The sequence below is a fragment of the Martes martes genome, assembly GCF_963455335.1.
Source record: "Martes martes genome assembly, chromosome: 9".
Taxonomy (NCBI): Eukaryota; Metazoa; Chordata; class Mammalia; order Carnivora; family Mustelidae; genus Martes; species Martes martes.
The window spans coordinates 55,173,615-55,195,667 of NC_137896.1; the positions used below are offsets into that span (position 1 = coordinate 55,173,615).

Below are 22,053 nucleotides of genomic sequence, written 5' to 3' on the forward strand. Positions count from 1 at the left end.
TTAACCCCCTTTGAATGTTTGGAAATTTGAGCTCTATGAATGCATCACTTCCATTATAAATCTGAAAAAATACAGGAGAAAAAAATACATGCACGTGTGTGAAGAAAAAAAATCGAAGAGCAAGGGGCTTTTGTCCTTAGAATGTCATTTTTCTTCTTAAACAGCTATATATTCCTATCTCTTAGTGTATCCTTTGCAAGAGTCAGGATCTGTGCTTTGGGTAGGGTTCCTTACGCATGTTGAGTTCCTTGGGCCTCTTCTCCAGCCCCTGCACCCGCTGGCCCCCACCGTCCCTGTCTGTGGAACTGACCACTTTTCCTGCTTTGCATGCATATCTGTCACACGACTGATTCCGGAGCAGGGCTTCTAGTCTGCATGTCACCAGACCCTGGCTCTGGGATGGGGATGGGTACAGGGTGGAAAGGTTCTGTTTTACACAGTTGGCATCAACTAGGTTTCTTAACTGGTGGATTTCTCAGAGCTTCTAATACACTAATATCTATTGTGATCCCTAAGAGGCCATATAGCATGTATTTTTATTACTATCTTTCTGTGAGTTCCCAAGAAGGGGTATATGTAAAATACATTATTTTATACATTATGGATTTGTATTACATATGTAGGTGTGTGTATATACATGTGTGTGTGTATGTGTGACATGTAAATACTCTTTATGTATATTTTGTATATATCAGTATTTACAATAAACACACATTCGTGTGCATACACATATACATCTGTGTCCAAACTTAATGAGGATGGATTGCCTTTTGAACAAGGAGAGAATGTCATGGCCACTTAGGTGGACAACTGTTTCACCCAGTGTATTTTCAGAAAGGTCTTTCTATTTAGTCAGTAACTAAGTGAGAAGAGTTTTAATATGAGTTTTTTAAAAGCCTAAAACCCACTGCTGCAGTATGTATTACAAGAGAAGGTATGAATACAATTAAAAGTCCAACATTCATACCAATTTTTGTTTAGAGTTGGGTTGTACTCATTTTACGGGAATGATATGTATGTACCAGATAGCCCAAGTCTTCTTGATCTTACAGAGCCTTATAACCTGAATCTTATGCGTAGTCTCATGTCAAGAATAGGCTGTACTCTGGATTTGTAATGGTTTGTACCTGGCGTGTAATGACCACACCTGGTGGTTTCTCTGCACCAGATCTGCGGTCATCCTTGGTAGGAAGCGGGTGTGCCCGTTGGCCCTGCTCTCCTGGAGATGGGCCCACTGGCAAAGCCAAAATGCCGTGCCCTTGAGGCGGGAGGGGGATCCAGGCCTGACCCTAGTGGGCTTTCTGCCCTTTAAAAAGAAGCCTCTCTGTAAATAGAATAGAATAGAATCTTCTGCTTCACAAAATTTCTGGTTACCCAAAGCATGACAGAAATCTCAATTCAGAAACAGATAGAAACAGAGGTTTTGACTTCACTTTGACCTTGCTCCCAGAGTACACGTGACCTCTTCCACCTGGCTGGTGGGGGCCCTGTGCCTCTGCGCAGAGCAGATACCAAGTGGTACTTCTCAGAGCTCTGTTGGGCTAATTTACGCTCTTGGCCTGGGACTTCTGATAGCTGCCTTACGCCAAGGGACAGATCAGAAAGTTGAAAGGACAGCTGAAGACTCCATTGTGTTAGCTCTGCCACTGGTGAGATAAATAGACTCTCTTGTTCTCTCTCCTCACGTGGCCATCTTTCTTGTCCTTCTGCTGGCTGCCCTGACTCCAGGTCTGTAACCCCGCCTCACCTGTGTGGAGGGCCAGAGCATCTGTTAGTCAGAGTGGATGGTCTGGCAAGGAGACAAGTCACTTTCAGAGCACCAGGAATCGGCTGTGCTTGCCGAAGTTTCTGATCAGGTGCTTGCGGGTCTGAGTCAGCGGTGTGTTGTGTAGCTTCTGTGGTTCCACGTCTAGGTGCTTCTATTCAGGATGACGGGTTCTCTGCATGCTTCTTCTAAGTCTGCCTATAGCATTCGCGGACTAGAATACAAAAAATAATCCCATATTCTTGGAGATGGGGAGTGTTCGCAGAAGTGGTTTTTATTTCCCTTTAGAAAGGGAAAGAGTAGATGGCGTTTGAATCCTGCAACCACGTGGAGTAAATCGTGATTCGGCTGATTTCTCATCAGCAGGCCGGAGATCAAGAATTCTTCTACTGCAGTAGATGGCTCCTTCTTATCCTTTCTGCTAGGTGGATGGTCTTCATCGTATCTGCTTCCAGAAATGGAGCTGTCATTCCCATACAACAGAACCTTGACCCACTCCTGTCTGCTTATTGTTGGGGCGTTTAAATTGGCCTGTTTTTAGGACACACATGGTTGATGTCAGGGAAGAAAGGTAAAGGCAGGTGGTAAGGAGATGAAAAAAACAACCTGCCTTTTCTGACTTCTCTCAGGGAATGTCTGTGGGGAGAGGGAGGAAATGCTACACTTTTGAGAACTTTTCAAAACTACAGCGAAAGCCCCTTTAAAAGCTGATGTAAGGGAACGGAACTAATGGTCTATAGGTGCCAACTGTCTCCACTTCCGTCTCTTCTTCAGTGGGTAGCAGTGTTAACTGCCTACTATGTACCTGGGTGACTCAGTGAGTGAAAAAAAATTGGGCTTTAGAATCAGAAAGGTCTGCTTTTTAAATCCCAGCTCTGCCACTTACAACTTCACGAACTTCGGCTAAGATCTTAACTGTCCCTCTGTCTGAGTTCCCGAATACCGAGGAGATAGCTCTTCAGATCCAGAAGGCCTTCCTGAGTGGCCGGTGTCATGCCGGGGTGTGGGGCTACGAAGAGGAATAACGTACGTGCTGTACTGCCAAGGACTTCATGGCTTACGGGACAGCACAGTGGTTGGAGGGTAGAGGAATTGAACTCCCAGGGTTTGAAACATGATTGGAGTCTTTGATCGTGAGGGGGTGACCGCCTGACTGTGGGATGGCACCAGTATAAACAGAGTGAAGAGGCATGTCCAAGAGCTACTTGAAGCGAAGCATGCTTGCAGCTCCAGCACTGACCAAGCTGGACAGCGACAGGAGGGGGCAGGGTTAAGACACTACAGGAGAGCTCTCTAGAGTGCCCTTTGGTCAAGGAAATCTGGACAATCTTGGTTGAAACCGAGATCACTGGCAGCTTGATGGCAGGAATTCTGCCTGGGGAGTGTGACCGTGGGCCGGGCACCTCCAGGAGAGGGACTAGGAAAGCATGTGGATTTATCTGTCTGCTGACTAAATGGCATTGGCCCTGTGCTCTGAGGGATACTCAGAAGTGAAGTGTCAGTTCCAGAGGAGTGGAAGTATGGGGAGCAGCTTCGGGGCCTCCGGAGATGCTGGGGCTGTTGCTCTCTGTCTGAGCCACCAGAAGTAGAAGCTGTCCCCTAGCCCTACGAATTAAGGAGGAGGAGGACAGAAGATAAAAGGACATATTGGGGAAGGGGATGAGATTTATGGGGGAAGATCCTCGGAGAGGGAAGAATAGTCAAATAGAGAAGAACTTTATTTCAGGAATGCGAAGTTAGTTCATTGACATACACATGCACAGAAATATATTTGTATTGGAAATAATTTCATATATGCCATGTTTTTTCTTTGCCTTATAACTTCTGATTTCTGCATAATCCCGAACATTGGGTTTGCGTTCTGACCAGAGAGTTTCTCCGCATTGTGCTGGTTTTACGGGGTCTCTCAGAGATGAATTCAACCTATCTTTCCTTGCAGGTAATGTACAGAAGGATCCTGCAGCAGGCCGGGTTTATACAATTTGCACAACTTCAGTTCCTGGAAGCTAAAGAGCTCTTCAGGTAAATTTGAGGTGTTGATAGCAAGCATTCCCATGTGTCCCTCTGTGGTCAAGACCATCTCAACCGTGATACCGTGAGGGGAATTATTGCCGTGGTTAGATTGTGCTTCAGGGGGAAGTGGGGAGGCTTGTTGACAACAGCACCCACCAACAATGCTCATTTCTCTCCCCCACTCCCTAGCCTCAGTTTACCTTCCCTGTGTCTCGAAGAGGGTGGAGGCTGAGGAGGAGGAGGCACCATAACGGTCCTGTGGAGAGAGAAGAAGGGAGTCCTAGAGTGAACTCAGTAATGCAGAGGATTCCTAGAAAAATGCTGTTCTTGCTCACTTTTCCTTCTCTTCAGAGATTTTATGGGAAATCAGAAGTTTAGGAACAGAGCAGGCGCTCCTGGGAAGACTGGTAGAAACTGTGCTCCTTCCAAGACTTTACAAGGAAACGTTTGTAAGGACAAGCTAGGACCTGAGTTTTCAGGCCATCTAACTAGACTAGATCCTGCACGTTTTAGAGCCATCTCAAGGATAAAGGGTGTATAAAGCGTCGAACAGATCCTTCACATCTGGGGAGCGGCCGGAGCAGAGCACGGCTCAGGAGCACGCTGTCTGCTGCCTGTTCCGCAGGCTCTTAGACTCACCACCGCTCTGGCCTCCTGCTCTGTCATACTGGGGGCTGAGGGAACAGGGTTCTGAGTCAAGAAGGAGTCACTTAGTGAATAGCGATGCCCCCTCTAACTTATACTTAGGTCATATTCTGTGTGGTGTTCTCATCTGTTCTTGGCAGGAGCAGTAACTGGGGGACTCACGTAGGTTCTTTGTCCCTGTGGACTTCGCTGTCTTCTGTCCTGCCTGTTCTGTCCCTGCAGGGTCAAAAGCCTTCTCATTTGGGTCCATCTTCTCATGGGTTAATCTGGAACAGTGGGCGAGTGGTCATAATCTATTCCTAGAACAGTTCACAGATTTTTCTAACAGAATAGCTGTAGGTTCTGTCAGTCATTAATACAAGGCTACCCCGTCTTTCATGCTTCAACCCCTTCATAGCGTAAACTGACGGCTGCTCCATTGTCAAAATGTGATGGAGAGAATTGGTCCTCGAAGCAGGCAGGCCCAAGGCAAGCATTCCCTTCCTGCGCCCACGGCAGACATTGCTAATAACGTGGGATTTTTTTTCTTCTCATTGATGTGGGACTTGTCCTAGCATTCCATCTCAGTTTGTTGGAGAAGCCACAAGTGCCAACACGTTGTGGTCGGCACCCAAGAGAGAACCTCTGTGGGACTCATGCTGTGGGCCCCTCTGCTCTGTGTCTGTCCCCCCGAGACGTGATAGAGCCCATCCTCGTGTCCAGTCAGGTCAGCACTCCTCCTGGGAAGCAGACCTGGCCCAAGAATCAGAGCCAGAGTGTGGGGTGAGACTGCCGCCTGCTTTCCTGGCGTACCTGTGCGTGTGTGGACGGCGGCCGTGGGCCCAGCAGGCAGCAGCACAGGTGTAGAGCACGGGCTCAGATTGGGATTTGGCTGCATACTAAATGATGAGAAGCTTCCCAAATTGAGAATCTTACAGTCTGGACCCCTTGGGCTGGATAATTTGTTAGGGGTGCTCTCTCATGCGTCGGAGGAACCCTGGGCCTCTATCCACTCAGTGCCAATAGCACCTGCCAGTGGTGACCGGAAGTATCCCCAGACATGGCTCGGTGTCCCCCAGGGAGCACAACTGCTGCCATAGAGGGCTGTTGCTTTAGGCAGAAGGAACAAGGCAGCAGAGGCCAGGCATAAATTGTGTAAACCGGAGAGGTGATGGTGGAAGCTGAAGCTGTTAGGGCATTGGGAGCTGCTGGGAAGGCCCCAGAATGCTGTGCTCAGAGATCTGGGGTTTATCCTAAAGAGGCCCAGCACCATGGAAAGTGGCTAGAGGGCAGGAGTGGAAGGAAGGAGAACCAGAGGATGGAAGTCGGGGAGGAGGAGAGACTGTCCAAACTTGAAGGAAGGTGGATGCAGTGAACATTGCCAGGAGTGAAGACCCCAAGCCCAACCTAGGGTTCCCATTCATGTCTGGGAACCCCGCGTCTACTTCCACAAGAGGGACCCCCTGGTGGGGCTGCTCCGGGGCCAGCATTGAGGTCTGCAGCTCCTTGATGCTGCCGCTGTTATCACAGTGGACAGGACGAGCAGGCCGGGGGGCACAGTGGGGGACGGGGCCAACAGGGAAGAAGAGGTGGGATGTCACCAGACGGGCTCCATGGCCTTGCACAGTTAGGGTACCGTTGGAGTTGTGGCCTAACCTTATGCTCTGAGTTGTGGCCTAACCTTATGCTCTAAGAGGCCATTGAGAGTCACCACAGAAACAGCCTCATGAATGCTCTTGCGGCTCCCATCGTAGGATCTTTGATGAGGAAACTGTAAGTCACCTTCTGGCAAAGTCCCTTGTTTATGAACCAGTGAGCAAACCTGTTTATAGTTTGGTGCCAGGAGAAGCGTTGGCTTCAGAAGGATGGTCCTTCACCGTTGACCAGACAGTGCTGTGTTCCTTCCGCGTTCCTTTCTTGGCCTTAGTTTCCAGGGAGTCTGCTGCTCCCTTTGTGTTAGGACCCTCTCAGGGGTCTCGATACTCATGTCAGCACTGGCGGTGCGTGTGTCTTTCTGCGTGGCCCCCTCTGTGCTTCCTTGGAATTGCGTGGGGGCGCACAGTGCGCCGTGCTCTGCCACGCCCGCCTACACATCCAGCTCCCCGTGAGCGGGTGCGGACATGCCCACCCCCCATGTTGTTTTGTGCGCCTATGTGTACTCTTTCTCTCTTTTTGCTTCATTTAGTTTGACACTGTAATTGCAGAAGCGGCCAGCTTGACGTCCGGGAGCTGATCTCTCTCTACCCCTTCCTGTTGCCCACCTCCTCCTCATTCACACGGTCCCACCCTCCTCTCCACGAGTACGCAGACCTGCACCAGCTGACCCAGGGGGACCAGGAGAAGATGGCCAAGTGTAAGCGCTTCCTCATGAGCTACCTGAACGAAGTCCGCAGCACAGAGGTTGCCAATGGCTACAAAGAGGACATTGACACGGCCCTGCTCAAGCTGTACGCGGAGGCTGACCACGACAGCCTGCTGGACCTCCTGGTCACCGAGAACTCCTGTCTCCTCACCGACAGCGCTGCCTGGCTGGAGAAGCACAACAAGTGAGTGTTCCCTTCCCGCATGCGGCCAGGGCCCCGTGAAGGTGCAGCAGCCGCCGTGGCTCTGGCCTCACAAGACTCCTCCTGTGACAGCTGGGCACCCCCCAGCTTGGACACCCACCTTGGCACAGTCTGCAGACCCCCGGAGGGGTCTCGGAAGGCGTGCGCTCTCACAGCCTGTCATAGGCCCAGTCAGTGCATGAAGTGATTCTTAGCATCCCCATCTGTACTGTTCCACGTAGGGCTCACCCGTGGACGTCGCCATGTGGATGTTGGTAAAATTCGCAGCACACTTTAGTCGTTGACGACCAGATTACACAGATAGATAGACAGCTGGGTAAAAAGGTTAAAAGGGAGACTTCTTGATCTTGTTGATAAACGCATATGGCTTAAAACTGCCTTCATCATGAGCATGAGTTGGTAGACAGCCGTCCCCTTGTCGCATGCACAAGGGCAGTCACCCACAGTGCCTGACTGGATAGGAGCCCATTACTGCTTTGTTCTGGGCAGGTATGGGGTTCAGCCAGGGGGGTGAGGGAGTTCTTTAAAAGTGTTGGATGACCCCTAGACTCCTTTAAGCAGTAAGATTCTTCCTCTGTCATTTTTGTTACATATTTGGAATGGTAGAAGGACTGACGAAGGCCACAGGAACCACGGGTGTCACAGACCCAGATCCTGTCTCTGCGTGGGTACTGGCTCTTCCCACACTTTCCCTCAGTTTCCCAGATAGGCTGTGGAAGGGAGTTGCTCTGTTCAGGAACCAGAATATACACTGATGCCTCATGGTCGTGATGTGGCGTGGTGGGGTCTGGAGAGTCAGCCTAACCTCCCGAAAGGCTGAGGAGAAGAGGCGGACTCCAGCAAAGAGTTCGATACCTTGAGAGTTCGCTCTCGGAGTGTGACCCAACATGCCCCTCGGGTCAGCTTGTTCCCGTCACCCGTTGGGGCTGGGGAGGACGGGGAGCAGGGCGCCCGTGTGGACCTGGGGAGGCTGGAACAGCCGTGTCGTGTTATCACCAACATTTTCCATGCGCAAGTGAGAAGACGGAGGGCCGGGAGGCATTCCACTTGCTCAAGACCACACAGTCCCAAAGTAATGGAACCTGAACTGAAACTCAGGGCCTAGAGCCCTGGGTGCCCTCCCCGGACTCCCCCTGACCTGACCCCGCTGGCTGGGTACCGCGGGCCTGTGTTGCTCTTGTTCATGTTCAGACTCCTGACCCCGTCTTTTAGTAATAACTAGGATGACTCACCTTCTGAGTGTTCTTTGAACACTTCATGTTGGGTTAATGGTAATCACCTAAAGAGATACGAAATTATATCAATATTTGAGGAAATTATAAAGCAAATCCAAATAGAATTTTCTGTAGTATAATTATGATTTTATTTTTTAACTTGTCCTAGACTTGAATATGATCCCTTTCGGAAGTTGATAGGGCATACATTTGATTTATTTATTTTTTTAAGATTTTATTTATTTGAGAGAGAGAGGAAGTGAGAGAGTGAACACTAGCAGGGGGACGCAGCAGGCAGAGGGAGACATGGACTCCCTGTGAGCAGAGAGCCCGATGTGGGGCTTGATCCCAGAACCCTGAGACCATGACCTGAGCCGAAGGCAGACACTTAACCAACTGGGCCACCCAGGCGCCCCAGTAGGGCATGTTTTAATACCAGAAGTAAATAAACAGAAATGAGAATCTCTTTGTCATTGAAAATTTGTCTTTGAACTCTGAGTTGAACCAAGTATAGGGGAGCAGAAGGTCATCCAGGGGCCTGGCACTGGGTGGGTGCCAGCCACAGCAGGTGGTTGGGAGAGAGAATACTCACCACCTTGTTTCTTTCAGGTATTTTGCACTTGGACTACTCTATCATTATAATAACCAAGATGCTGCTGCTGTTCAGGTGAGTTCAAAAGCATTTTAGCCTGATTTTTAAACATCACTATCCTTTAACTCCATATTATACTTGGGAAAAAAATTTCCCAAGTTGATAGAGACTACTTTTGCCTGACCTATAACCTTTTCTACAGAAGGAAATTAATATACTGTTTTAGAAAATGAATTCCTTGAGAAATGTCAGCCAGTGGTATTCTTTTCTTTGTCTTTACAATTCTTTCAAAGATGCTATCAGGACTGAGTTTTTGAAAGTTTAAGAAATAAAACGAACTGATTGCTGAGCCCTAAGGCCTGTGACGTCACCCCCTTACTGGGAAATTAAGCCTGGGGACAGCCGTTTGCTTGTAACTTCCACTGTTGATGACAGTAACTGTTGCCAGTGGGCAGGGTACATCATTCTCCCCATGTCACCTGTGACAGAACTGAAGCTGATCGAGGCTGGTCCCTTGTCCGGGGTCCCAGCCCTGCTCAGCAGTAGGACAGGGATTTGAACTGCTGTTTCGCTGTTCCGGGTGGCCCTGGTGGAGATACTGTGCGGGAGATAAAATGCCACACTTATCTCTTGTCTCCTGTCTTGTCTCACCTCTCTTGTGAGGCAGCTTGTGATTGGTCAGAAGACATCCTCTCCTTCTGTCACTTGTTCTCCACTGGAGCCCCTGCTATGGTTTCCTCAGGGGCCTTTTTGTTTTGTTCTGTGAGTGGCCGAAAACATTAGCCACCGTCTCCAACCTAAAGTCAGCCTTGGGCTGTCACTGTCATGGTAACATGATTGCAGATGAGGTTTTAAAAAAAAAACAAAACAAAACTGGTTTCCATCAACACGCACCCCAATGGCTTCGAGTAGATTTGGACGTCAAGGGCAACATTTTTATACTCTAAAATGTGCAGCTGTAGGAATTATGGCCTGATGTAAGTGTAATAGTGACATCAGCAGAGCTGTAGAGAGAGGAGGGATTGGCAAAATCAAAGTGATACAAAAGAAATCTGTATATGTGGCAGAATTCTGCTCTAAAGAATAATGACACTTTTCATGTGTGATTAGCTTATTTGGTGTGAGGAAGTCAGTGTTAAGGATATTGGTACCATAGGAAAGGTTCCCATGCTGATACCAGGATCACAGAGTCGACATTGCCAGCCCTGTTTTTTGGGCTTCTCGAGAGTGGCGTAGTCCTAAAGTGTGGCGCAGTGGACAAGCAGATGGGGTACAGGGGATGTGGTACGCGCTGTGGGGCAGTCTCCGCCTCCCCTGCCCCCCTGGCCCCATTCTGGGTTTCTGAAAGGAAGGTTTCGTTTACACAACAGGGAAGTTTCTGGATGAAATAGCAAGGGACTGTTGTTAGCAGCTCTCATGAGCCCCCATGCACCAGACAGAACACTAGAGGACAGAATGACCAGTATTTTTGAAGGCATGGTGCCTGACTATCGCAGTTCACAAGGGACTTCAAAGTCAAGGATTCCCATGATGGGGGAGGTAGAAACAGCCCTGCGGATGGAGGCAGGTGAATTTCTTGTTCTGTGTTGAGATGCTGTCAGTGATCGTTTATTTCACGAAGAAACATTTGTAATACATCTACCTTTTCCCGTATGATGTGTTTCCTATTTGTATTGCTGCGCTGTCATTAGAAAGGAAAGACAAAGAATCCGCGGCTTTATCTCCTTGATTTCCTGGACCACATCTACTACATACATGGCTTTATTTCTCCGAAAACCTTAAAATTGACTTAGGCATTCAGGATTTGTCCTACCACTTTCAAGTATCAAAAGGCCAAATAAGTAAACATATACCCCTCCTTAGCTAATTGTAAAGGGTATGTAACCTTCCATTTCTTCTTCTTTCCTCCTCTCCAGCTCTGGGTGAACATAGTGAACGGGGACATTCATGACTCCACTCGCTCGGACCTGTATGAATACGTCGTCGACTTCCTTACCTACAGCTTAGACCAGGAACTCGTGTGGAAGTATGCTGATTGGGTCCTGCAGAAAAGCGAAGAGGTTTGTGTGTCATAAATGCTCTTTTATGGGGGGTGGCTGCTAGCAAAAATAGAAGGCTTGATTTTCAGTGAGAAACAAGCCACCAGGATACAAGCCTCACCCTGTCTGTAGTTTGCTCCCTTCTAATACCTCTCCTTGCTCTACCGGAGTCCCGGCTCTTAGGAAAGTTCTGCATCTCCGTCCTGAGATGCACTGGTCTGCCTCTTCGTCTGGGGCAGGCCATGTTTATAGAAAGGGAGAAAGCATAGCCAGGTCAAATTCTTAGCGTCTTCTGAAAAAATGTGTGTGTCTATGTGACTCCCCACGCCTGACCAAAAGTGGCACTTCCGTTTTCGATGCACTGTCGCCTTGCAGGGCATGGGGACCAGGCCACTGCAGGCCCACCCTTGTCCTATCTCTGCGCCACACCCCCTGGTGTGGAAGTTGTGGGTCTGGAGGAAGGAGGGAGCCCTGTGCAGGACTTGCTGTCCAGGAGGCTGAGAAAGGACAGCAGAGAGGAGACACGCCGAGGAAGCGCCTGGCGGCTGCTGTGGCAAAAAAAAGAGGCACAGCGAGCTCAGGACTCCTCAGTGAAGCCCCAAGATGGCGGGAAAACAGATAGTCACAGCATTTTGGTTCTCACTGTTGAAAACAGGCACATTTCTTCAGCTCCCCTTGGAGAGACGGACTTAGCTTCGTGACGTAGGACCTTCATCATAAACGTAGAGTTTTCTCTGTCACATCTGCTGTTCTGAAATCTCCACTGGCGTATGCCCTCCATGGTGCTGTCTGACCTGGAGGTCTGAGCCCGTGTGCTCACGTACTTCTTACTCCATCGTACTTTGCCTGTGTGCATACCCAAAACTGTCAAAAGCGCTGGGCTCTTCCCAGTGCTGATAGATGGCATCAGCAAATCATTCCCAGAATTCTGTCTATTCTGATAGATGGTATCAGCCTGATGATACGCCAGGCACTCAACGTACGTCGTCTCTGTTAAATATCCCAGCAGGGTCACGGGGTAGAGATTACGGGCGAGGAAACCGAAGCTCAGCTCTGGAAACTTCCCTAGGTTGCACCGTTGGTACAGCACAGATCCAGGCTTCCAGAACTCAGAATTCACACTCAGGGGGGCTGTGTGGTGTGACCCATGGGGTACGTGTCTGCGTGAGCTACAGTGAGCACACATCCGTGACTGCCAGGGGAGGAATGGCGTGCGTTTACTCCCCTACTTGACCCATTTGCATTTTCTTGGAAGACGGGTCTGCCACAGTAAGCTCCACTCGACAGGCACGGGAAGGCCGTCTGGAAACTTGCCCCAGTGGATGTGCACAGATGAGCCACATCATGGGGGTGTATGCAGAGCACTGGGTTTACAGGACGTTCAGGACTGTACGCATTCTGTCACTCACTGCTCAGCAAGTGACCCTCCTTGTTCTCAGATGATCTTCATCGTGCAAAGGATGTAGCTTCCTGGGTTGTCAAAATCTGCTATCAACAAATGTTTCTTTCTTTCATTTCTGACTCTTTGAGAATAAAGGAGGAGGTTTCAGAGTTTAGGTCACCTTTCCTGTCTTTGTGTCATGCTCTGGCCTTGTCAATGTCCCACCCTGCCTGTTTTGCCTGTATCCCCATGTTTTTGTTTTCGTTTTTTAGCTTTATTTTAGAAGTGGAGAGAGGCAGGGGGAGAGAATCACAAGCAGACTCCCCACTGAGCATGGAGCCCAATGCAGGGCTCGATCTCATGACCCTGAGGTCAAGACCTGAGCCAAAATCAAGAGCTGGGTGCCTAACCGATTGAGCCACCCAGGCACCCCTGTGTATCCCCATGTTTCTAACAACAATTTTACCCAAACATAAATGGGCAGTGCCCTTGAAAAAAGTAATCGCTAATTGCTGCTCTTCTTCCAGGTTGGAGTTCAGGTTTTCACCAAGAGACCTTTGGATGAGCAGCAGAACAGTTTCAGTCCGGACAGAGTACTCACTTGCCTTAAGAAGTACCCTACAGCCCTTGCCAGATACCTGGAACATCTGGTCATAGACAGGAGGCTGCAGGTGAGCCCATGGGCCTGCCTGGATGAATGTGGGAGGGCTGCCACGCCACAGTTGTGCCTTTGGAAACAGATTGGGACTAGGAAGCCTGTTGGCAGATGGTTCTAATGTAGTATTTTAAATGGAGCTGTTTTAAACGTTCTAATGTATTTTCAGTGCCTTGCGCCCTGGGTGCTCAGCCTGTCCTCGTGGATGAGCTAGGGCACTGGAGGTTTCCAAAGATTACAGGAACATGTGGCCTTTTCTTTACCCTCCTTTAAAAATTATCCTTAAGGGAAATGAGAGAAGCTGCACGTTTTTGGAAAATACCTAAATCCTGGGGCCCTCACTTTGCAAATGAGAAATGATTCTTTTATGTTTTTTCTCACGGATGTGAAGTCTGCCTTCTCTGGATGGCAGTTTCTAGATGTTTTCCATCCGGTGAGCGTGTTCTGTTCACTGCCCCCGAGACCCTGCCCTGGCTCGCCCTGGCGGCGCCGCGGTCCTGGTTGAGGAGCTCCCGTGGGCTGGGGGAGCTTCAGGTTCCCGCCTGTAAACGCCGTTGGCTTGGAATCCCATGTCCCACAGAAGGAAGAGTACCACACGCAATTGGCCCTCCTCTACCTGGACAAGGTGCTGCAGCAGAGGTCCGGCACTGGCAGCGAGGCCGCGGAAGCCACAGACACACAGCTGAAGCTCCAGCACCTGCTCCAGAAGTCCGACTTGTACCGAGTGCATCTGCTGATAGGTGAGGGGAGGTTCACTGGTCTCTCCTCCATCCCGGTCCCCCAGCAAGGAGGGAAGGGAGGGGAGGAGCTGAGGAAGGCTCCAGTGTCGCTCCTTGTCTTGAGTCCAACCTGGGGGAGTCCTTGAGCCTCTTTTGGCCCTAAGTCAGCCTGCCCGCAGGGTGGGGCGAAGCTTCTCAGGCCTCCGCCCTCTAGAAACAGACATGGGCTCTTTAGCTGATGACACAAAGCTGCCCAGGGAGTTTGGAAGTCTGCGTTATCTGTTGAGCGTGCCTTCATTTAAACTGCCTTATTCGGCTTCGGCGCGCTTGAATCCCAGTTCATTCTGATGGCACCAGTGTTTGGGCGAGGCTGTGCCAGCTGGCACTGTCCCCAGCTCAGAGCTGTCACTGAGCCCTGAGCCATAGGAAGGCAGGCAGGTATCTTGGACGGGAGCCTGGTTTTCATTTCCTTGGGTTGCAGAGTCTGTGGTTTTTGTGTTGTATAAAGTGCCACAAGGCAGCACAGTGCATGCACCCAGTAGAATTAGCTAGTTTCTTGATACATTTGACATCATAGAATTTTCAGATTTGTTCTTACTGGGATTAATAATGTATTTCTGTGTCTTTAACGGCACTGACAGTTTTTTGACTATTACCTACAGTCCATTCTCATCATTTGCCATAGTTACATTCTGTAAAGTCTCCATGAACACTGAATTACTGAATCCTGAACGATTGCTCCCAGGGAAGTACAGGGTCAGGTTCCTGCAAACCGCTGATCACAACATTTTCATCAGCCCATCAGTACATTACCTTGTTTTAGGAGTGCTTCTGTTTAAGACACCTTATTTAATAGGTACTGTTGATTGGTTAACATTGAACTCAGAGCCAGCAGAACTCTAGCTCAGGCTGACACACACATTTTCTCCATAAGGCACGTCATAGCCCGCCTGTGCTTGGAAGCACAAGGCCACACCTCAGCACTGTGCTTGGGGCCCATTTTAAATGGCAATGTCACCAAGAGATGACGCACAAAAACTCAAAAATCGTGGCACTGAGTAAACCGTGGAGGGGACTATTTGCAGAATGAGGCCTGCCACAAGAAGGCAGCACCTCGATGGCCTTGCGGGGCCTCATCTGGACCGTGCATGGCCGGTGGCTCCAATTGTGTGCCAGCCTGCACGTGTCCGCGAATAATCCTGAAAGCCATGTGACTGCTTGTTTGGGGATTCCATGGGAATTTGGGCAAGCAAGCCAATTCATGAATATGGAATCTGAATAATGAGGACTGGTGGCTGTGTGTGCCGGGCCCAGGTCAGTATGCTTAGCGTGCATTACGACGCTTTCCACAACAACCCTGTGAAATAAGTCCTATTTTTAAAAATGATGGGTTGGTGTCATTTTTCATACAGCCTAAAAACTCAGATTGCAGAAGAAACAAAAGAAGAGTTTTAGAGTCACATCGATAGGCATTTTTAACAATAGGAACCCACATTCCTTCACATGAAATATAGTTTAAATTGGAATAAAGGGGTTCACAGCACTTTTTTGCCAGGAAGGGTTAGTGTCTGAATTTAAATCAATAAAATGCCTTTTTGCCATAGTTGAAAGATCCTGTACTGGGAAAATAAGAACGATGCTGGATTAACTGGAGGCCTGAGGCCATGATACTCAGGTTTCACCAGGGCCTACCAGGATGACAGGTCATTTGTTCTATTCAGTCGCTAATCATTATTAAAAATGTATATTCTGCCATTAGGCTCTCCCTGTGAGTAGGGACTGGCTTCCCCTTTGGGAACACCCAGCTCTGTGGCACAGAGGTCCAAGCAAGCCTTGTGTGAACTACCTAGGTCATGGGGCGTGCTTTGCCCTTTCTTGAGTGGAGAGCACCGGGTGGGGCAAGCCGGGGCTGGCTCTAACCACAGGCTGCTGCCACGCAGATAGAACCCGGGGTGCTGGGCTCCCCATGGAGAGCGCCATCCTGCACGGGAAGCTGGAGGAGCATGAGGAGGCCCTGCGCATCCTGGTACACGAGCTGCGTGACTTCGCAGCGGCTGAGGACTACTGCCTGTGGCGCTCTGAGGGCAGGGACCCGCCATACCGGCAGCGGCTCTTCCACACGCTGCTGGCCATGTACCTCCAGCCCGGCCCCGCCGCGCCTGAGCTAGCTGTGGCTGCCACGGACCTCCTGAACCACCACGCGGCCGATTTCGACGCTGCCCGGGTCCTACCACTGCTGCCAGGCAGCTGGTCAGTGCAGCTTCTGCGCCCATTCCTTACCGGGGCCGTCCGGAATAGCGTGCACGCCCGCAGGACCACTCAGGTGGCTCTGGGCCTGGCCAAGTCCGAAAACCTGATCTACAAGTATGACAAGGTGAGAGCTGGGCCTGGCCGGCCATGCCGGCTTCTAGACCCCGGCGGGGGGTGGGGGGGAGCACGTTCTATTTCAGGTAGTTCCGGGTGCATCTTCTCTGCACCTTCAGCACCTCAAATACCTGATTCTGCTCACATAGAAGCCCAGGTACGTGGAAGCAGAGGTGGGAGCTGGGCTGGCAGGTGCCGTTCTCCCCGGCTAGACGGCGATGCTTAGATAGTGTTCCAGGCAGCGTCCTACGCCGGGCAGCATGGGTCAGGTCGTCATCTCAGCTGTCTCATGCAGTGTCTCCTGCCATTCTCCCCGTGTCCCAGAAGGGTACCCTGAGGCCCAGGGAAGTCACATAGCACATGAAGAGCCCAGACGTGGATCCCAGGCCAGCGCACACCTCCACATTCTAGGTCCCCGGCTGGTGGGCTGGGCTGCAGGAACCAGTACCACGGACAGCCATCTTTCACTGTGTCCTCACATGGCACAGAGAGGGCAAGTGCTGGTCTCTCTTCCTCTTCTTTTTTTAATATTAGTCCCAGGTATACAGTACAATGATTTGATATTTCTGTGTGTGGTGGTGTGATCATCACACTATGTCTGGTTAACCCCTGTCACTGCACATAATTACAGGTCTTTTTCTTGTCATGAGAATTTTCGAGATCCGTTCTCTTAGCAACTTTTAAATATACAATATGGTAGTATTAACTGTAGATTCCATGGTCTACGTCATATCCCCAGGGCTTACTTATTTTATAACTGGAAGTTGGTACCTTTCAACCCACTTCACCCATTGCCCCCACCTGTGGCAACTGCCAGTCCATTCTGTTTCTGTGAGTTGGGCTTTTTTTTTTTTTTTTTTTACGATTCCACGTATTAGTGAGATCACACAGTATTTGTCTTCTTCTGTCTGACTTATTTCACTTTGCTGATACCTTCTAGGTCCATCCATGTTGTCACAGATGGTGAGCTTTCCCTCCTTTTTATGGCCGAGTAGTATTCCATTATATAAATATACTGCATTTTCTTTATCCATCGAGGAACACCTAAGCTTTTTTATGCCTTGGCTGTTGTGACTTATGCTGTATTGAACTTGGGGGTTAGTGTTTCGAGTTAGCGTTTTAGTTTCCTTCAGATAAATACCCAGAAGTGGAATTGCCTGATCATGAGGTAGTTCTGTTGCTTTTTTGAGGAACCTCCATCCTCTTCTATACGAGCTTGCATTCCCACCAGCAGTGCACAAGTGTTCCTCTTCTCCACATCCTGGCCACTTCTCTTCCTCTCCTTGTAATGGCCCCAGTGCCATCCTGGAAGCCCCACCCAGTTACCTCCCAGAGGCCCCAGATACCCCCATTGAAAATCAGAGCTTCAACATAGGAATTTGGGAGGTGGTGGGGGATATAAACATTCAGTCCACAACAGAACCCCAGTAGAGATCCCCTTCTGGAGACTTCTCTCTTGTGAGGCCCACACTCCATGCAGTCAGCCCAGGGATCTTTCCAAAGTGGGAACCTGATGTGGCCCTCTCACATGGAAGCCTTCATGACTCTCTAGAAGAGGAGTTGAGGCCTGGTACGTCCCATCTCCCCTCCTTTGGCCTGGCCTTCTCCATCTCTCCCTGCTTCCCAGGACACATGGAACCTCCTTGATTTTACTGTTTCACACATATGGCCTTGGTACCTGCAGTTCCCTCTGACACAGTCTTAACCTTTCCTTTGGGGTCTGCTGACCGCCTGCTCACAATGCAGCCTTAGTACTTCTTCCTTTGTGAAACCTTCATGTCCCTTCAAGCAGGAAATCCCCTCCTTTGCCCACCACACATCCTGCGCACATATCCGTCATTGTCTCCCTTTACTGTTAGACTCCGGGTTCTTTGGGGGCAGGGAATTCAGCTGTCTAGCTTGGTATCCCTAGAGCCAAGCCCAGCGTCTCAAAGGTATTAAAGAAATGTTTGTTGAAGGACTGATGAAAACTGAGGAGTACGGGGTGACTTCCCTAAGTTTGGTTTGATCCTGCCAGTAGGCCAGCTTGCCTGCGCAGACACCAGTGAAAAGTGCAAAAAGGCTTCTTCACTTGCAGAACTGTAGTCCTTTTTATCAGACAGGGTCTGGGGAGTTGCAGCCTGGTTTGGTTAGTGACCTTTAAACAAATGGAAGGATGTTTCCCAGAACCAGGCAGGGCAGTACCACCAATTGACCATATATGGCTTTGATGGAGTCCCTTATTTGTGCCTTACTTTTCTTGTTTGCAAATGAGAGGACCCAGGAACTAGATCATCTATATGGGCCTACCCAGCTCGGACGCAATGTCACTTTCCGACAGACCTTGCGCAAACGCAGAGCTCAGGAAATGTTTGAGAGAGGGTCTGCATAGAAATGCCTGGGTGAGGCAAGCAGCAAGTACTTTTCATGAAACAAGAAAGCAGTTCCATAGCATTAAAAAAAAAATTGGGGGGAAGGGGTGCCTGGGTGGCTTAGTCATTAAGCCTCTGCCTTCGGCTCAGGTCATGATCCCAGGGTCCTGGGATTGAGCCCCACATCGGGCTCCCTGCTCAGTGGGAAGCCTGCTTGTGTTCCCTCTCTCGCTGTCCCTGTCTCTGTCAAATTAATAAATAAAATCTTTAAAAAAATTTTTTTATTACTATTATTTTTTACTTCTCCAGTTACTCGGGACGTTTTTGTTTATTTTCACCTCTAATGTTCTGTTTCGAGAGGTCGAGGTGAGAGCCTTCCTCATGAGGAATAATAATCTGTGGGGTGATGCATGTCTGCTCTGGTATAACTTTTTTTTTTTTTTTTTTTTTTTTTCAGATGAAGTTGAAAGGAAGCTCAGTTCAGCTCTCGGACAAAAAGCTCTGCCAGATGTGCCAAAATCCCTTCTGTGAGCCTGTGTTTGTTAGATACCCAAATGGTGGGCTCGTCCACACCCACTGTGCCGCCAGCAGACACACGAACCCCAGCTCCCCTGGCCCCGGTGCTCGGACTTGAAGAGGCCCACGCAAGGGCGCGAGGAGGACCCTGAGTTCTTTACCGAGCCTGCTGGGTGCAGAGAGCGGAAAGCCGCTGCACTGGTGTCAGCCAGGGAGTGACATCTGGGCGCTGGGGAGACTGCAGTCAATGTGAAACAGGGGCTTTTCGCTGCTGACCACTCCACCCTGAATGTTCGTGGGAAATCCTGGAAACAGAGACACATCAGGGTTCGCCCATCCCGGGACACGGTAATCCCAAACAAATGTCTACTTTGAGAGAAAAATGAGCCTTCCCCATGCTGTCCAGACAAGCCGGACGTCCCCGCCCCCGCACCTCGGTCTTCAAAAATGCATTTGCACTGGAAATGTCTGCTTCAGGGTGGCCCAGAGATGGAACTGTCGCCAGGCAGGGTGAGGAGCACGGCCTTAGGGGGCGCGACGGGTGGGGGCTGTTTCCAGGATTACCTCGTGGGCTCTGCCTTTGCCCTTAGAAACGGCTGACTTTGGGGGAGTCTTTGTTCTTGCCTACTTCCCATCCGGCTCTCAACCCCTAAAGGATTCTGCCTTGTTTACCCAAGCACCCCCTCTTGGGGAAGTCGAGGACCCATCGGAAAGTGCTAAAGCCCAGGTGACAAGCTGCCGCCTCCACCACATGAAAGAGGACAGCAGACAGGAGGCCTGCGGCACGTTCCTGTCCTGTCACACTACCTGCTGATTTTGAAACTCCATGATGGCCATGTTTGACTAAAAATTGTTATTTGAAGTTCTGTTATCTCTGCAGTTTTTCTCTTCTTTGGAAACTTATCTGTTGTATCCGTTAGGGACTTCTTTTTTTCCCTGTTAAAATGTACCTCCTACTGACCGCTCGGGAAATGAAAAGGGAAACATTATGAGCACAAGCCACGTGGAGTTTCATGAGAGGCCGATTTGAACCTCACACCCTCAGCAGGGCAGGCAGTGGGTGGCAGCTGCCCTTGCCTGTGACCGAGACGTCTTCTTTCCTGCCGGGCGCTTCTGCACACCCCGATGAGGAAGTCCAGTCAGGCTGCCTTACCTCCCAGCACTTTACACGCCTGCTCTGAGGTTTCCTGCCCACGGGAGGGGTCCCCCTTGTTCACCACAGACTGGGGGACTCACTGTGTTTCTGCCAGACATCGTGGAGAAGCCGAAGCTGTCCTTACTTCACTGCCCTCTTTCGAATTTCTTCACTGGGATGAATGATTCTATCCGGAACTCACACTAGACACTGTACCCCCTGCCACAATGCCGGGAAAGCAAGCATTAGCTTGTGTGTGTCACAAGGGAGGACCCTAGGATACAGCCCCTCGCCGTCACCCCGAGCCTGACAGAGCGGGGGCCAAAGAATTCGTGGTCTGTTCTCGAAACAGTGTGCTCCTGTACTAATCATGGTCAATCTTCTTCTTCCTTCGGTGATTCTCAGTGGCACAAGAAAGCAACAGCGCGCCTGCATTCTTCCCTAGCTGCATCTCCAGCTAAGAATCAACAATGAAGAAGTTCTCCTTGTGACTCAACCACATACGATGTCCGTGGGGGCGAAGTTGAAGCCCAGTCGCGAATCGACCCTGTGGGTGACTGCTACGGAATGGTCCTGTTACCGCGCATGCGACCACGACAACTCACGAGGTCGCGTTTCTGCCTCAGAGAGCAGGTCCCTAGCACGCGCCGTATCACACCGCTGAAAGCACTGTTTCACTGGACACAAAGTGGGTACAGTCTGGAGAGCGCCTTGTGATTGCTCATTCCTAAAATGGGGACACTAGTCTCCGCTCTCTCTCTGCACATGGGTCAGTGTTTTGAAACATTTGTCATCCTTTAGAATGACGGGGATTAAAGTCAAATCGTCTCCTGTGTTCAGAACCGTACCTTGCTCTCCTCTTTGTCTGACTCCCACGGGCCCTTTTCACAAATCAGATTTTTAAAATAAATACATGGTTCTTTCTAAAGGCCTGCTGTTTTGTGACTGTGGCGTTGACTAGAACAATTAGAACATTGCTCAACCCTTTCCTCCCCTCATTAGGTTCTATGTAACCACTCTAGTTAAAACAGCATGAACCGAACCCAGTTGGCATTAATATTCTATGGGCAATAAATACTGTTGAATTTGAGACACTGTTTCTCTGCCGTTGCCTGTCAGGTGTTGACATGGCAGTGCCCCCCACGAGTGTGGTGCAATGGGCCTGAGAGCCGAAGAGTTCATGCCCAGGAGCTTGGTAAATGTGCTTGCTGAGGTCAGGAGTCCAGAGCAGCTTGGGTGGTCATAGGGTCGTGTCGTCAAACGGATGCCCATCACACGGCTAGGGTAGCCCTTGCTTTTTGCTTGCTTTCCCCCTCTGGAAACCTTTGTCCTTGCAACTTTATCCTTCACCCCTGGTCAGGTCCCAAATACACAAGATGTACAAATGTAAACTTGTTGATTTTATTAAAATTCTTTTAATTCTTTGTTCTTCCTGTAATTTTTTATATGTGTTTATAAAAATGATCTTGGTCGGGTGATGGCTTCCACCTGCACAGTACCTAGTCATAGGAGCTTTGGAACCTACTCACCCGGACCCCATGGCTCCTCCTAGCACCTGAAGCCGACGTTCCCTGGCCGCCCCTCAAATTCTTTGTTCCTACTTGACTGAACTTTAAATGCTCTACTTCTGAAGGTACCTCCTGCATGTTCTCAAGGTGCCCCTTGACATTTGTTACCTTCACAGCAGTCATTACCCTAAGGCCTTTAGCAGAGATTTCGGGTCGCTTCTTCCATACCTCACCTTGTAGCCAGACGCCCTTTAAGTAAGCCTGCCGCCCTTGGATTTCTAACTCTGAACAGAGTCAAGGACTAGAATTTTCTTTCACCTTTTACATTTGACTTCTGTAGAATCTTGTTCATAGCAGGTCTGTGAGAAACGCTGTGGAATGAATTTCACAGCACTTTGCCATGTTTCTTATTCCATTCTGGGCGCCGTGGCAGCCCTGAGGAGAGCCCCTGACGGCGGTAACCCTATTGTGCCTGGCAGTCAGGCTGGTAGAGTCCAAATACGTGTGGGTGACAGTAGAGGCGAGGTGTCAGGTGGCATCCATATCTCAAGTTGCAGGAACTGAGGCATAGGTTGGTGAGGTGATTTTCTTGGGAGGACAAGACCAAGAGCTC

The 22,053-nt window shown here is 49.8% G+C and overlaps 1 protein-coding gene across 1 annotated transcript in view; it reads left to right on the forward strand.

Moving 5' to 3' along the window:
• TGFBRAP1 (transforming growth factor beta receptor associated protein 1) overlaps positions 1-21,355 on the forward strand; it is a 65,810-nt gene extending 44,455 nt beyond the window's left edge. The window contains exons 5-12 of the mRNA XM_080813385.1: positions 3,705-3,787; positions 6,607-6,948; positions 8,790-8,847; positions 10,689-10,832; positions 12,720-12,863; positions 13,428-13,587; positions 15,507-15,940; positions 18,739-21,355. Coding sequence (XP_080669511.1) covers positions 3,705-3,787; positions 6,607-6,948; positions 8,790-8,847; positions 10,689-10,832; positions 12,720-12,863; positions 13,428-13,587; positions 15,507-15,940; positions 18,739-18,915 — 1,542 coding nt within the window. The 3' untranslated portion in view covers positions 18,916-21,355. The remainder of the gene's footprint in view (positions 1-3,704; positions 3,788-6,606; positions 6,949-8,789; positions 8,848-10,688; positions 10,833-12,719; positions 12,864-13,427; positions 13,588-15,506; positions 15,941-18,738) is intronic.
• The last annotated feature ends 698 nt before the right edge of the window (positions 21,356-22,053 follow it).